Below are 16317 nucleotides of genomic sequence, written 5' to 3'. Positions count from 1 at the left end.
TGATGTTTTTTACATTACTGAAGCGCATTACGATATAGCATTGGCTGCGTGACTAAGAGACAGTTCTTATATAGATCAAACGCCGAGTAGGAGTACCAGCCAGAATGAAATTAAAAGAAATTAGATTCTGTAAATGTGGCGCGCGGAAAACCCAGTCGCGGAATCGAATTTGACTGCGTCTGTCTAACGGAATAAATTCTTCGACTAGCGCGCGATAGATCGTGTACGGTCCCTGCTGGTTTCTACGAACCCAAAGCGCCCATTTATACAACAATCGAATAGAACACCATTGTGATATTATCGTAGGAATGAATTGTAATTAGGTTCTTAAGTGGAGAAGCCGTTTTCAGCGGGTGAAATGCGCGGGATTCTGTCGCACGGGGATTCGAATGCGCATCACACGCGCGCCGATCAACCGGTGACGCAATTAACGGCAAAATTGCGTCGCTAATGTTCTATGCAGGGCTTATCGCGGAAATCATAAAATAATTAATTATTTCGAAGCAATTAAAGGAACACATCGGCACATCGAGAATTAATGTCGGTTTAAAGTCTTTAAGGTATATTTTTCGAGCCAACCCAAGGTAATCTAATACAGTATGAGAAATACGCAGTGAAGTTGAAGTTTGGAAATGTGGTATAGACTCTGTCGTACTTACGTCGGGACAGGTAAAATTCTATGCTGTGTTGTTGATAATTACCGAGTTAGAATTTGATAAATCTTGGGAGTAATTATCTTGGTTAGACTGTTTCTTACCGTGTCGAGCTATAGGACTGGTAAAATTCTACCCCGAGTTGCGAGTTTGAGTTTGAACAGTAAACTCTGTCTCTTCTTACTGATGTGAAGTCAGGACTGGTAAGGAAAATTTACCCAGACTTGGTGCTAAAAACCGAGTTTGAATTTGATAAGTCTTGAGAGCAATTATCTTGGTCAGACTGTTTATTACTGTGTAGAGTAAGGACTGGTAAAATTCTAGCCAGAGTTGGTGCTAAATACAGTGTTTGAGTTCGATGAATACATCATACTCAGTCTCGTGCGGGTAAAGTTAGTACTTTTGCAACGGTACTTTTTGGGTGTTCACTTTTACCGGTTTATTAACGTCTCGATCGCATGGATAGCAGGCACAGAGTGATACAATCAAAGAGCGTATTAACTTCAAGATCCTATTGTTGGCTTAAAAATGTTTCTATATGGACTGGCTCCAAAATATCTGCATGACCTTTTAACACCTTACTCCCCGACTAGAATGTTACGTTCAGCAGATGATCTTTTGCTTACTCAACCCCGTTCAAGATTAGCTTCTCTTGGAGACAGAGCCTTCCCAGTCGCTGCTTCACGTTTGTGGAACAACCTTCCTCGCCATGTAAAAGCGGCTTCGAGTATCTCTGTCTTCAAGAGAAGCCTCAAAACACATTTGTTTTCACCACATTAGATTTATTCAGTAATAAAGTGTCATTGATCACTTAAGTGGATTCTGGCACTTAAAATACCATAATAATAATAACAATAATAACAATAATTGATTAGAAAGCAAGGCTTTGTTATATTACTGGTAAAATTCCACGCCAAGTCCGGGTTAAAAACTACGAGTTTGAGAAATTACAGTAGCCTCCATTCAGCAGTATGGGCCGATGTCGACTAAAGAAGATATAATATTTGACACAATTGACGTGCCAGGATCTCGTTTCGACTAAAACAGACTCGAATTTTTATTAGTCATCATTGGAACAAAATACTTCCGAAACTTTATAGTGAAATTCTAATTGCGCTTCAGATCTATCTCAATAACAGTTTTTGGGAAGAGTTGATTGCGATTGAGTCTGAATGGAAATTTACCTGCCTAAGTTTCCACTGCAACGTGGCTAAAATACTCGACGAATTTCGCGGCAAGACCACCCGATCGATCGGAAGCCCGTTCACTAGAATCTGCCTCCTCCTATTGTTCGCGCCCCCGTCCGCCTGCTCCCTCGTGTCGACGGCGACTTTCCTGTGCACGTTCGAGCGTTGTCGCATCCACACCTGCTGCGCCTCCGTCGGGTTGAACTCGTTTCTCGTGTACTGCAGGGACAGGAACATGCAGGTGGCCACTAGGAAACACACCGTTCCGCTCCACAAACATCGGGCCATTCGTATCATTTCCGCGCCTAGAAAATATAATTCGATAAGAAATGTCTTTTCATTCATTTACTATACATAAACCCAATGGCGACCCCAAACCTGATAAATCATTAAAGCAGATCCCCGAAGTTTCTACATCTCATTGGCGAACTTCATGCCCGCCGAATGCGCTGATTCGGATATTATCGGAGCCACCCTCATCTACGTGGCTTCCTGTTATCGCTTAAAATGCGTTTGCGGTACTTTCTTTTACTTTGAAATTACACACGACTGATTTTAATCACTTTCGAACTCAGTCTGAAATTTAGTAGACATTGAAACAAATTGTTACTAAGTCATTACTCTTCAAAACACTCATAGCCTCAGACTCGGACTTATAACGGCTGCCTCCGACGATTACATTGATCGGACTTCGTTTTCGATGAATGTCCGTTACGTCCATCAGAAATTGTCATATTCAGAACGAAAGAATTTCTTTGAATATCACGAAGAATGAACAGGAAAACTTGAAACTTAATTGACGCCTTGTAAAATAACACGGGCTCAGTTTTTTTTAGTTTTTTTTTATTAGAATGGTCGATGATTGAATTTAATCGACCGGCAACCAGTCTAGCCACGATATATTGATGACGTAGTGCATAATATAACCTCTGAAAAATAATTAGCAAAATTTATCAAAAGTGAAATAAGAGTTATGAAATATACGTTCTATCTGATAACAAAATAAACGCCAAATTCATAATTGTAAATGTTATTTTGAAACGCCGATAGTGATGACTTAGTGCATATCGACTCACACTGAATCCCTTATAATAACGCATAGTATCAATATATATATATATATATATATATATATATATATATATATATATATATATATATATATATATATATATATATATATATATATATATATATATATATATATATATATATATATATATATATATATATATATATATATATATATATATATATATATATATATATATATATATATATATATATATATATATATATATATATATATATATAAACATTATTGTAACGGTTTTTACGACTTCAAAAATTGTCATCGTCTTTGTGTATGGGGTTCTCGGATTTCATTCTCAGCGTTGCTGTAGTGGTCTCATCATTTCTATGATTTTTAAATTCTACCGTGACGTTTAGTGTGCGCGGTGTGTGCGCGTCGTTTGCGGTAGCCGATGTTTTTTCTTACCGAGAAGTCGTCGTCGTTTCGGTAAAGAAACAAGAAAAACGACGTGGCAGAATTTTCCGTGCCGCACTCGCGCCGGGAGCGCGAACCTCTCCCGGCGCGCTTAATGAGAATAGGAACAAATATAGACGTCTTCAATTTAGTCTTGTAGCCCGGCGAAGGCGCAGAAGTGTTTGCCCTTTGGGTCATTAACTTTGCAAACCTATTCAGAAAAAGATAGTCGCGCGCATCCATCAATTTCAGATAATGGAGCATTTGACGGGCTAATTTTGCATTTATATGCCGAACATGTTCATAACGGTGGTAACATGTATCTGTGAACACCATGTTACTTGATTTAGTACTTGTTTAGTAAACGCGCGCCTAATGGAGAAATATTGTCCCGTGTTTATTTTACTTCTGAAACGTTATTTTCTCACTCGACGCCTGCTCGCCAGACTAATATGCTTATATATGTATTTTGATCGGGAATGAAAATACTCGCATTGCTTAGAAATACTCCGTGAAGTATTTGAACTCATTCGTGCAAAAACTACGGTTTAGACCGATGAGGTAGGCACACCATATACCGCCAGCTCTATCCCACCAGATAACACGCGATGGACTGCATTGGGATAAACTTTTTAAGTTTACTTTTACTTTATTTGATAAAAGCTTTCCTCAAAGGTTAGAGGTTAGGCAAAGGTTAGGCAAATCACGTCTATAGATGCATTCACTGTATTCGTTGAACTTTGAAATCTTAAGCTATGTTTTTACTGAACCCGAGGAGAAACATAATATGATGATTATCCTTGCAAAGACATTCACAAGAGACCCATAGTGAAATCAGCCCTAATTTGTTAACTGTAGAAATCCAACTTATCTACTAATTTAGATACCGGGTTTCTCAAAATCAATTTTACATAACTATTTATTTTCTAGACATATCAACTTTTTTTAGATTTTGGTTAAAAATGTCACTCTGCTATCTCGAACCCCTTCGTCTCTACTGAAATAATATAGTATCTATTCATTCGTAACTGTTTAGAATTTAAGTTTTTCAACGGAAATCCTTGCTAGTTCCATTTATTTTATTTCTAACACAAAGCTCCTGGACGTCCCGTGAGTTAACGCTTTGTTGCTACTGTTTCTGGTCATTCCACGGGAATTTGCGGCTTCATTCTAATAAATTGCACCGTATAAAATTCTATTTCGTGACATTCCTGATATGGTGTAGTGACACCTAGTTGATCCTGACTTGCTACAAGTATAGGATCGCCAAATTATTTTAATTGTTTTAGTTGAAAATATGCTACTAGCGAACCTTTTAGGGGTTCTTTTTTCATATTTCTTGATTTGACCGTATTGAAATCGACGAACATCATCAATCTTGTTTCGAGTTTTGGTTTGCTGAGATAACCGGAGTAGTGACGGACGGATTTTGTGGTCAGATCATGGACTTAAACGATTGGAATCCATGGTCAGACGGATAAAGAATGAGTTTGAACGGGAAACGGGCGACGAACGACGATTGTTGCCGCGTTACGACGGTGAAAGATATATTTCTCAATCGCCTAGAGACGGGCCGTCGAGTAACAGCGAGAGTCTCGTCGTGTCCGATCGAGCGTGAACGAGCGCCGTTATGACATCCAGAAATAACGAAGCAAATATTCGAACGGCGCGATGTTCGGAGCCGAGAGGTCCCAACTGGACACGATGCGGCTTTGTGTGTTTGTGTTTGTTCAACGCGCGTTGATGCGGAGATGTGTCCTGTTTTCGTATGCTCGATATCGAACTAGCATTCGCGGGATGAGTGAATTAATGCCGCATTAATTAAACACGACGATGGTAATGACGTGGCTATATACGTGCATACAAACACCTTCTCCGTCACAAACACACTACTGAATACAAATAGTTATCCGACAGTTTGTACATATACTTAGGCATGGATACATTCTTTAGGCTACATTCTTTACTAATTTAGATAGAATATCTTAGAGAAGAGGGGTGAGGGGGCTCGACACACTTATAACGTTTTAGGGCCCTTTCGTAAAATAAGGGAAATACTTTGACGCCACTAATTCTGACATTGCGGGGTGGTTATAGGAGAATCGGATGGCCGCGGTCCAGAAGACAATAAAAGAGCATTTCCAAGGCAGCTATGTCAAGGGCTACAAGCGGGCTCTTACCCTTGGAATTTAGATGTTCCTCAAGAAACTGTTCATATGAAATAATTTTTTTCTTGAAGGAAAGGGCCATCTCTCCGAGACCAGCCCCTAAGTCCACCCTTGCATTGTTACCCGGTATGAATAGAAAAATATAATCTTTCCAACTAGCAGAGGGTTCAGACTTCACGAGCATGTTTATTTCATTGATAGACATGTAAACTTAATGAATGCGGGCATCAACTTATCTATAGGTAAAACATTTTATGAAACTTTGGAACCAGGAAGATACGTTTGCACCCGTGAGGTTCACGCAGAGTTTTGACGAATCGATCATAGCAACACATTCTTATAAGAAGCTCGGGAATTGTTCATGGCTTTTATATTTATATATTTAATTGGTGTTGGTAAATTCGAAAAATGAATTGTATTACAAACGTGTTATTATCGTAAGTCGATTTTCGTCGGGAAATTGTCGACGTGTTCCGAATACATCAAATAGGTTTATCGGAAATTGCCGGAGATATCCGATGTTGCTTCGTCGGCGCCGGTAGCAGACGATGATGTATTGAAAGCTATTTCTTGCGCTATCGCTCATGCGAATAAGTAACGACCGATGATGAAGGGCTGTACTTCATTTTGCGCCATCACCTCCGCTGATCTATGGGTCGTTTCGATGATACGATACTAATTGTTCATTAATTCGTTGGGTACACTTTACTAATTGATAGCACCACTAATACTGAATAGTGTTAATACGATAACCATTGGTTAAAGCACTCCGTCAGTGCTACGATACAAAATTCAGCATATAGGTAATGAAAAAACATTCGAAGAATTCAAAAAGTCGAAATGTTTTCACAATTGATAAAACACTATTTCCGTATTGTGACGGTAATGTACAGAGAATCCCTCAATAAAAATTACATGAAAAACAGTCAGAAAATGTTACTGGAGCTAGTAGTTTATTCGACTTTTCGACTATTCTAATAGCCATCTTCGGGAATACTTCAGAAATAGGGGCAGTTTTTTAAGCTGGTATCAACTTAACCCGGGGCTAAACAGCAATTGAGTGTCCATGGGTTTATGTTAATACCAGTCCATAAAACCGACCCCTGAGGTAACACAATGGACATATATACGTAGTTGAGTAAATCCCCGGGTCTTAGATAACCCTATAGTCTATCTGGCAACCTTCTATTCCAGCAGTGGTCGGAAAACAAACATTGACGTCTATTGCCAGACTGTTATGTTCTCTGTACTGATCGGCACGGCGCAGCGTTTGGAAGATTTCGAAATAGATAAAATTCGGAACTAAACGATATCGATTTTCTAATTCTAGACTCGCGTCGCCTCTTGAAGTCTCGGATACACCTCTGCTCGCAGCAAATAAACGCAGAACGCGGGATCTGGTAAAAGGTTTCGTCGAAGATTAGAAAGGTTGGCACATCTGAGTACCGCCGCGAAAGAAGCATTCTATTACGTTTGGCAATCAGAGATCCGCCAGGGGCGCGTTTTGCAGGTGGCGATTTTAAACTTAGCGCCTTTTACTTCAGGAATTAGGTTTCTATCGAATAAAAACGTAACTGCGACGAACTGTTAGTTTTGATCAAGTTTTCAACCTTTTCCAAAGCTTTTGATCAGAAAGTAAGTATTCTCCGAAATACACCCCGAGGCAGTGATATATACGGGGGCTGTTTGACAGGTTTTTAACTTTGCGTTCGACGCATCTATCCTTTAGAAATAGGAGAGTCATCTGAAGTTCGGTTTGAGAGAAGATGACGGTTGTTGAGAGCATCATGCACTTAGCGAATTCGTGTAATTCGTATAATGCTGGCTTTACTTGGAAAATTAATATTTGTACTTTTAAAGACTCATGAACGTGACAGCCAGGTCAAAGCTGATTAACTTTCGCGCGTCTGTCTCTTGACGGCACCCGGGCTAGTCGCAACGAGGGGGCGGAACTTAGTCGGCCTGAATGAAATCAACAATCTCACCAGGACGGATTGCGACCAACCATCCCCGTATATGAGCAGCGCCCGACTCCATCCGATATTGAGTCCACAGGCGGTTTGATCTATGCCTGGGTAACCGGACCCAGGAGTGTTATGCAGTCAATCACGGGTTGCAGCAACATCGACTGACTTAAAGATAACCTTTATCTGTGAGCCATGGCTTAGGTTAAGGCCAATCTAAGCTTATCTGTTTTATACTCAGTAGCCAGACGAGTAGTACTATATAGGTTAACTATTTATTTGACGCTCGAGCTTTCGCTACTAATGTATAGAAGCTTCATCAGGTGAATGAGTGATATACTCCACTGTGCTATACTCCACATTCTTAATTTCTCGGACTTAAGTCACAACTTAAGTCACTGGATCTACTACTATCCTCCAGGTCCACAACAAAGAATGTTCGATTTCGAGTAATCTCCACACAGACTAATAATTTTACAGATCATTTTTAGTATGTATGGATAATCGGGGACTCGACACGCATTTGCCAGGGGACGAATTATGCTTTGGTTTTGTATTCCAAAAATCAAGTAAACAAAACGAAACTACATTGAAATAAGTATAGAATAGATGTACTAGAATCGATACGAGAACATTCGATTAGGTTTAATTCAATCAACTGACGTGGAACGGACTTACATCGAAATCTAATACTTCGGTGAAGAGATAATTGAAAATCGTTGAAAGCCTCAAACGAATTGGTGAGAATCGATTCGTAACTGCAGATCGTGAAGTTAAACAACTTTCGCTGTCGAAGTTACAAAATATCTTACTATGATTGTTCGTTTACAAATTTAAGTTCCAGGGACGCGCTCGCGCAAAACTCATCGTTTATGTAATATAATTATGTATACATACCGATGACTTCATGAAATCTCGCGATTGAAAGATTGGCGGCGAAACCGAGTATGGAAAAACCGACTGATAGACTGGTTGTCGGTCTCTATACATTCTGACTGCGAATGCAGGTGGCGCAGAATTTGACAGACGACCAGTCTACCGACTGACGCATCGCTAGGCTGTGGCAAGTTTCGATGCCATCAGGTTCGAATCCCTGTCAAAGGGAGGAGGGAGTTTGATATTATACTTATCAAGTCTTCAGCGTTGTTTGGCGAACACACTATAACGAGTAGTAATCAGACAAAGTTAGCTTGGCTTTTAATTTGACGAGTATTACTCTAAATATGACGTAACGCACCGGACGTCCTCTATATAGTGATGTTCTATGTATTTCGTTCGAAGATGAAAATTGCATTTTTGAATCTTAACCTTTAGCGTAACATTTGTTGCGTTTTTGATTTGTTTTCCGTGGATAAAATATCTCTTCAACGATTTCTCTTAATTATTCATTATTTGTATTATTCAGCGCACGCCGCACGGCACCCACTGATCCCGGCTTTATGGTTTGTCTTGAGAAAACGAGAAGAACGCATCGCGCGAGACTGAGATGGCATGTCAAATTTCAACCAACCCGTATCCTCCCTAGAGGACCGTATTCATTCTGTCGCCGCAGATGGACTGAAAAATTGAACGACAGTAGAAATTCTCCGACACGGAATGTGAAACTATCCAGGAAATGAAGGGATACCATAATGGAACAAGGGGACTTGTACGTGACGTCATATTTTGTTTAGTTCGATTCGTTTGTATAGAAACACTTTCGAAAAGAGGAAATACAATCTAGGTGGGCCTCAGTGGAGACTTGACAACTTACTTAACGACACAACAGTTATTTCTGAAAGAGAATTCCTGTTAACAGGACATAATGGCCAGGTAACGAGACAAAATACCAATTCAATTCAATTCAGTTAATTTGCATAGAACCATTTTCAAAAAAGAGGAAATACAATCTTTGTTGGCCTCAGCGGTGACTTGGCTTACATGAAAATACAACAGTAATTTTCCGGATAACAAGACATGATGGTCACAGTAATGAGACACAATATTGGATGCGAAAGACAACAAAGGGGAAGCGGGAGTTGATGAGACGAAAACGATAGGCGTAGCGAGTGTGGACTATCCAGATTCGTCGGGTCATATCATACATCGTTAAGGTTTTGAGTTTGATAAACGTATTATTTGTTTCATTCGGTGACTCTCATAATTTGAGTTGGTAAAATGACCAATTTGTTACTTCTTGGATGACCTTTTCTGTATTCTGAAGGAATAAGTGATTTCCGTGAAAGTCTTATAGTAAAACTTAAAGGCTTCATTCAAGAAAACGTTTCTTAGATTACATAACTCTGGTCATTGATTGGAACTGGTCGAATCAGAGGACATTGTTCAGGACACCCTGAGTTTTTTTTTAGGAGCAACTGTCTTGCTATGAATACCTACGCCATAATAGAAAAGCTAAACTCTAAAATGGAAAATAGATGACAAGATTAAAACCCACTTTATGCAAATTTAAAAGATTTAAACCAAAACTCGGAACGGGAGATAGTATTCATGCCGCGACAACCTAGCCGTCAGCTAGCGCCCTCCTAGCCAGAGGGTGCTGCTGCATGTAACCGTGCTCTGATTGGTGGCACTGCGGTGCGCCAATCAAAGATAACTTCCGGGTTTATGATTTTTGTTACAGATTCTTGAACAAGGTCAATTTCTAAAAGAAATATCCTGCGACACATTGAGCTGCTATTGAATTCTATATGCACGATATTGTACGAAAGAATGTTTTGAATGGAAAATAAAACGATCCACAACCAATAATTGTCCTTTCTTGAAGAGAGATCTTGAAAAATGAAATAATTACTAAGTTCTTTCTTGCTAGCGTGTGGCACAGTCAGTTTTGGAAGTACATTGATATAGGCATTAATAGGACCAGCATAGATGAGCAGCTTAAAAGATAGAAATGATAGAAACCACAATTGTACATGGATCATTCATTCGACTACTAAAATGGAGAAATATACTTTGGAAAAATAGAATCATGAGGAGAAAAATGTAATGTTTCAACGAAGATCAAACGGTTCAATGTTTTTGTTCTGGGTTTATTGTACTCGGATAAGAATATGAGGGCGCGAAAGCTGATGTAATATCTCAAAAAGCAATAAAGTATTAATTGCATTTAATTGAACTGAATTTGCAACGAATTTGTCCCGCAAGACGGAGCTCTTGTCGAGGTTTGAGCCCACTGGAAGGTGCCACTGAATAAGATCGGAAGTCATTCGCCAAGATATTATGCTCCACCCCGAGGGGTGTCGTAAAAATGTTCGCTTTCGATTCTGTTGTTCTGCTTTGGTTGTCGTGGCGTAAAAGTATACGACGATATGGACTCGCTCTAGAGACCATTGTCAGAACCATCGTCTATGAGCCACAACATCATGCCTTTAAAACTTTTGATTTTAATTTCTGTTTGTTATCTTCCAAATGTTTATGCAGTTGGTTTTAATCTCATACATACGCCATAATTGAATCGTTCCGAAATAGTCCAACCCCGGCTAAGGTATCTCGTAAATAGAATGAATAAAGCATATAAAACGGGATTTCTTTGCGTGCAACCATCGTTATTTCACTTACCGATGATCTCAAGGGGGTTAATTTTTCAGACTATGTTGTAAACGGACGCGTGCGACGCAGTCGAAAAAGCTTCATATTATATTCGTTTGAAAATAAAAGACCGCAGGTTAAAAGCCGCGGTGCTATTGTATAAGAAAGCCGCTTAATACATGTTTCCAGCTCAAAAGATGGCTTTTTAGACTGGCGGAGTGAACGTTTGTTAATGGGTTCTACGAACAGCGACTGAATAGGAATTTGTTTTCATTAGAAAAAAATATGCGTCGAATTTTCTATGGTTAACGTTGAATTAACGGAGGGTGAGGGATGGGAGATGGGTTGACTCGGTAGTTGAAACCGAAATAACCGATGTCTGATGTGATTTTGAGTTGAAAGATTAGCTGAACAAATGGAATCAAGAAGTCAGGATGATTGATGTTGGAGTTATGTTCGAAGGTCAAATATTGGTCGTTCCTTTTACAAAATGTCAACCGTCTCATTCCCGGCGAGTGCGATTGACTGTGTCGTACTGCATGGCGCTCGCACGGCTCCCCATTTCAAATACAAGTTGCAGGGTTTATAGCGGTCCTCGAAAGTCTTTAACAGTTTCAAGTGAGAATGGGTCGATTCAAGGCCTGGAATATCATTGAATGGGCTCTTAAGGCCTTAAATTATTGTCATGGTCTTTGGACGGCATCGCCTCACCACGCGATTACAATATAATGCTTTTGGTTACGTATCAGCTATGGTATACAGTATATGAAATCATTTACACTGGATGGACCCTATGTAAATTGGAAGTTTTTAAAAAGTCCTGATATCGAGAAAGTCCTGGAATCAGAGGTTAAACGTCATTGAAAGCCCTTAATGAAATTGGTCATGGGAACACTATGAACCCTGAAATTGGACCTTAATTATAGAAACGACTTCAGGTAATGCCATATAACTTATCCAAATGACGTCACTCGTACACGTAGTAAATTGAATTGGAAATAGAAAACGCGACTAGAAATAGTCGGTTTATATCAACTGATACGGATTGACGCAGGCAGAGCACGGACGACGGGAGTGTATTTCAATATTCACGGACGCCTGGCTCACGATCATATAACGACTCGAATCGGGAGAGGATCCGAAATAAAACCCTACTACGTGACGTCTTAAACGACCGGACGAATCGGTTTCATTTTCCCCCTGAGACGAACAGTTCGGCCGCGGCGTTGACTACTAAGTCTCCTCGCGTGCTTTACCCGGATCACCAGAGCTCGGACACGGTGTAACCAGTCATCGTATCAGAGATATTGCGTTCGGTTATTTATCTACCGAAAATGCACTTAATCCGAGCAATATGCATCATCAAATCTAGCTAAGTGATGATGGATATGACCGAACCGGTTCGGTATATATGGAAGCCGGGGTATTCCGGGTGTATGGGCGGTCAGTGCGCGATCGTGTCTCGTAAGCCGATCCGAAGACACGCCACTCGCTCGGAAACAGAGAGAGAGATAAATAAAAGGATTTTGTCTCAGCGCTCGACGTGCGAGACATATCGTAATAAGACTTTCGCGTTCATGATCGGTTTATTATTTTGCGTGTGGTTCGCGAACGCCGCATCGTCGAGGCTTATACGTCCTAACTTATATTCGTCTCACGGTCTCTTCTTATGCGTAAGCTTCTATGAAGCCCAACGCACACGACGCAGGGAAACAGGCAGAAACATGTTTGTGGCAGAAACATGTTTCCGAGTGTTCTCTTGTAGCGTGTGCGCTCACGAGAAATTAGAAACATCGCTTTGGGAAGAACGTTTCGGAAATAAAGCGTAGTTGTTTTCGAGTTTCTGTGTTCCCGTGTTTTTAATTTCCATTTATCTTGATGGGCATTGGGTAAAAGCGATAGACACAATGTCATAGTTAGCTTACTTGAATAAACTGTAGTTAAATTCGGCTGGGTTGTTATTTTCAACGGGGTAACATAACTAATTTGCATAATTTATGCATCTAAATGTATCAAAACCTAAAGAATTATATGTCTAACTTATGTGATTACAAGAGCGTGTGCTATCAGTCTTCATGACACGATATGAATAGAACTTTAGTAAGTAATGTTTAATTTGTTTATTAAGGGATATGCAAATCTAAAAGGGGTTGTGGGTTCGAATCCCGGTGGTTGGTGCAGTCGGTGCAGGTTTCCCGGTCGACCCCCGTGCATTAAACCTTCTAATAAAGCCATCGAGCTGCGCCTATACGTGTGAGAGAAGAAAAGAAAAGCACCGAAATAACCCGCCGAATACTCGTATTACGGAATCAGTATCGACGGATGCGCGGCGTATTCACAGACAATAGGATGCGGATTAAGCCGGTCAACGGTATGATTAAACCGGTTTACGGTTACCGTAGTTATGAACAGACAGTCACACACACGCGCAAAAATATCGCGGACGGAAAACTATTATACGAAACACGTATTTCTCAGGCGAAACGAAATTGTTAATTAGCATCGATGGCCAAGTGCGTCGCGTCAGAATAGTATTGAAAATGAATCGCGCAAGTTCATTTTAACTGAATGCGCACACGTCGGGCTCTACTTCTACTGCGCACACCGCACGCGATGTTATGGAAACATACATGATCATCAGGGCGCATTCACCGGCATAAATTCCGTGCCAATCCAATTTGAAAAAAAAATGCAAATATAAAAGGATGTACGTGTAATTAGTAACTATATTGGGTGCGTGTAAAGCATCATTTTGTAAATTGTTGTTGCTACTAATTATAATTATTAGGCCTATTATCATTATCATTATTATCAATATATATGATGGGGTATATATATTATGTATTATCAATATATATTATATATTATCAATATATATGATGGATTTTCGTTATGCTATCATTGTTTTGTCATGCGCTCTAAATGTACTGGGGTTCAGTGTCTTAAATCTAAACGCGGCCTGGCCAAAAATAAAACCAGAAATGAACATTACGTGATCTTAGCCCCTTACAGTTATTTCCAAATCTAGATGCGTTGACTTTTGTAAATCTTAATTTTCGAACTGTTTATTTGCTAGAAGTAAGTTTTCTTCATTTCTCCAATCATTTGAATTCAACTCGTCACAATTTTCACTTTTCAGTCATTGCAGTGGTAAATACTCGAAAGAAATGAATATTGGATAAATATTCATTGTTCGCTTTTTCATTTTTTAAACTCTTGTAAAAAGCAATTCTCTCCTTCACCCTCCCATTTTTCCTAAAAAAATCCGTACTCCGTGTTACTTAAAAAAAGGCCCAGGGGCCTTTCTTTCCTTTAAATGATAAATTGCCATCGAAATCATTCGAGAAATATTTTCGCTATGAAAAATAGATCGCCGTCAAAAATAAATTCCGATTAATTTTTCATACAGGAATGATATATATTTATCAGGAAATATTTCGAAGGCAAATTATTTTCTGTCGTCGACTGATCGTCGGTCTATCGCCCCAGGAACTGCTAACGGTATATCAAATATTAATAGCCCGTTCTGAATATGTAATGAGATAATGAGACGAGAAGTTTGCGCAGTTAATAGTTCAATCTTTTAGTTAATTGGATCAATTAATCGAATGCGTTCATGGGAATTATCACGCGTTTCGAAATGGATACGCTATACAAATCAGATTACCAGAACCTCACCGCGCGCGTTCTCCGCAATAGCGTATACTCTTCATGCAGGGAAAGTTGAAAACGTGAACCTAGCACAGGTGCGCGCTTTCGTATACAAAAGCATCATTGATTTGATTTGAACATTTTATTTTTCAAATATAATTTACAGCATAGTGTACAAAGCATAATACAAAATACAGTAAATTAGCCCTGGAGGGGTCTGTAGAAACTAAGGAATAGTTTGTATAAAACAGGTCCCTCAAAAGAGAAAAGAAAAAAAGAGAAACGCAATAAAGAAAATAATATGCTCACAGTCAACCCTTAACACACAAAATGCAATCAAAGTAAACTATGATAACAGCTTGATTAAGATATAATCATTTAATAAGCCAGTTATTTTCTGAAATATTCCAAAAACAATAATTTTAGTTCGAATAACTGTATGATAAAATCAAGCACAAAGTTGCTTTCTATAATTTCTTAGGAACAGTTTAGAATTTTCCATGTTTTTTAGATTTTCACTGATGTTATTCCAAAGTAAAGGGCCGGATACTTTTACTGAAAATTTTCTTCTTAGACTATTGAAAGAAAGTGTTTCATTAAGACCGGCTTAGTTGTATATAGATCCCTCCAATAGTATATATAGTATTGTAAATAGTTGATGTATATATATTTTGTTACGTTTTCATTCTCTAAATTTTAATCACTTCAGTGTTGTTTTGTAAATATTTGTATATACACGTGTAATAGTTTTCCTCCATATACCATGGAAATGGTTGGAGTGTAAATAAAATCGTAATCGTAATCGTAATCGTAATCGTAAGAAACGGATCGGTTGTTCAAAAACCGTTTTTCTTTAAAGGTAACCACAGGGCTCGGTTTCGTGAAATAGCGCATAAGCTTAGTTTGAATCGATGTCTGCGTTGAAAACATGTATTAGTAACCGCTAGCAATTGGGCTTTAAGTTATGTTAGTTTCAGTTTTAGTGAAAGCATAGCAAGCGGACAACTGACATGTGACACTAGAAATCGTTTTAGCACGGTATTTGATGATGAATTTAAATCCTTCGAACAACTGGGATCGTAAAGAAGCATCCGCGAATGTACGGTTCCTTCTTCGTGGATGTCCCTAACTCTAGGCATTCTAAAACGACTATTCTTGAATGGGAGAGATTGGGGTAACATCTATCTGCTTAGCGACTACTGCGTCGCCCAAATCTCATTTTTCTCAAAATCGTTCCAGAGCCAATACGGCGTTTAAATGCTAGATACGCCTGGGGTTTGCAGACGGAAATTCGCGTTTAGATTTTCTACAATTTGTATGAAATCGAACACCACCGAATAATATTATTAGGTTGGTTGCCCGCATAAATCGCCTTACCGGCTGCCTACGAACCCAGTTCTAAACAAATTGCAACCTGCATAAAACACACGAGACTATCTCAAATCTTAGATATCAGACTTTGCTGCATTAGAGAAGCATCTGCAGACGCAAAAAAGTCTCCCCGGCCGGGAATCGAACCCGGGTCTCGCACGTGACAGGCGCGGATACTCACCACTATACTACCGAGGACCGTTAGCATATTGCAGATAACAATTTGTGGGACGTTTGCATCTGGTAGATGGAATAATGCAGAGCGTGCCAAAAGAACATGTAAATTGTGTGATAATGGGATCATGGGGA

At 39.4% G+C, this 16317-nt stretch overlaps 1 protein-coding gene and 1 non-coding gene across 2 annotated transcripts in view; both read right to left on the bottom strand.

Moving 5' to 3' along the window:
• Window positions 1–16317, bottom strand: part of LOC141902204 (uncharacterized) — a 33712-nt gene that overhangs the window by 4532 nt on the left and 12863 nt on the right. Inside the window, exon 2 of the mRNA XM_074789845.1 lies at window positions 1838–2145. Coding sequence (XP_074645946.1) covers window positions 1838–2137 — 300 coding nt within the window. The 5' untranslated portion in view covers window positions 2138–2145. The remainder of the gene's footprint in view (window positions 1–1837; window positions 2146–16317) is intronic.
• Window positions 16135–16206, bottom strand: Trnad-guc (transfer RNA aspartic acid (anticodon GUC)). Its single transcript has one exon. It is a non-coding gene; the product is annotated as a tRNA-Asp (tRNA).

This window comes from Tubulanus polymorphus, chromosome 3 (genome assembly GCF_964204645.1).
Source record: "Tubulanus polymorphus chromosome 3, tnTubPoly1.2, whole genome shotgun sequence".
In the NCBI taxonomy this organism is placed as follows: domain Eukaryota; kingdom Metazoa; phylum Nemertea; class Palaeonemertea; order Tubulaniformes; family Tubulanidae; genus Tubulanus; species Tubulanus polymorphus.
Note: the sequence above shows the minus strand (reverse complement) of the source record. Positions and strands in the feature narration are given on the sequence as shown.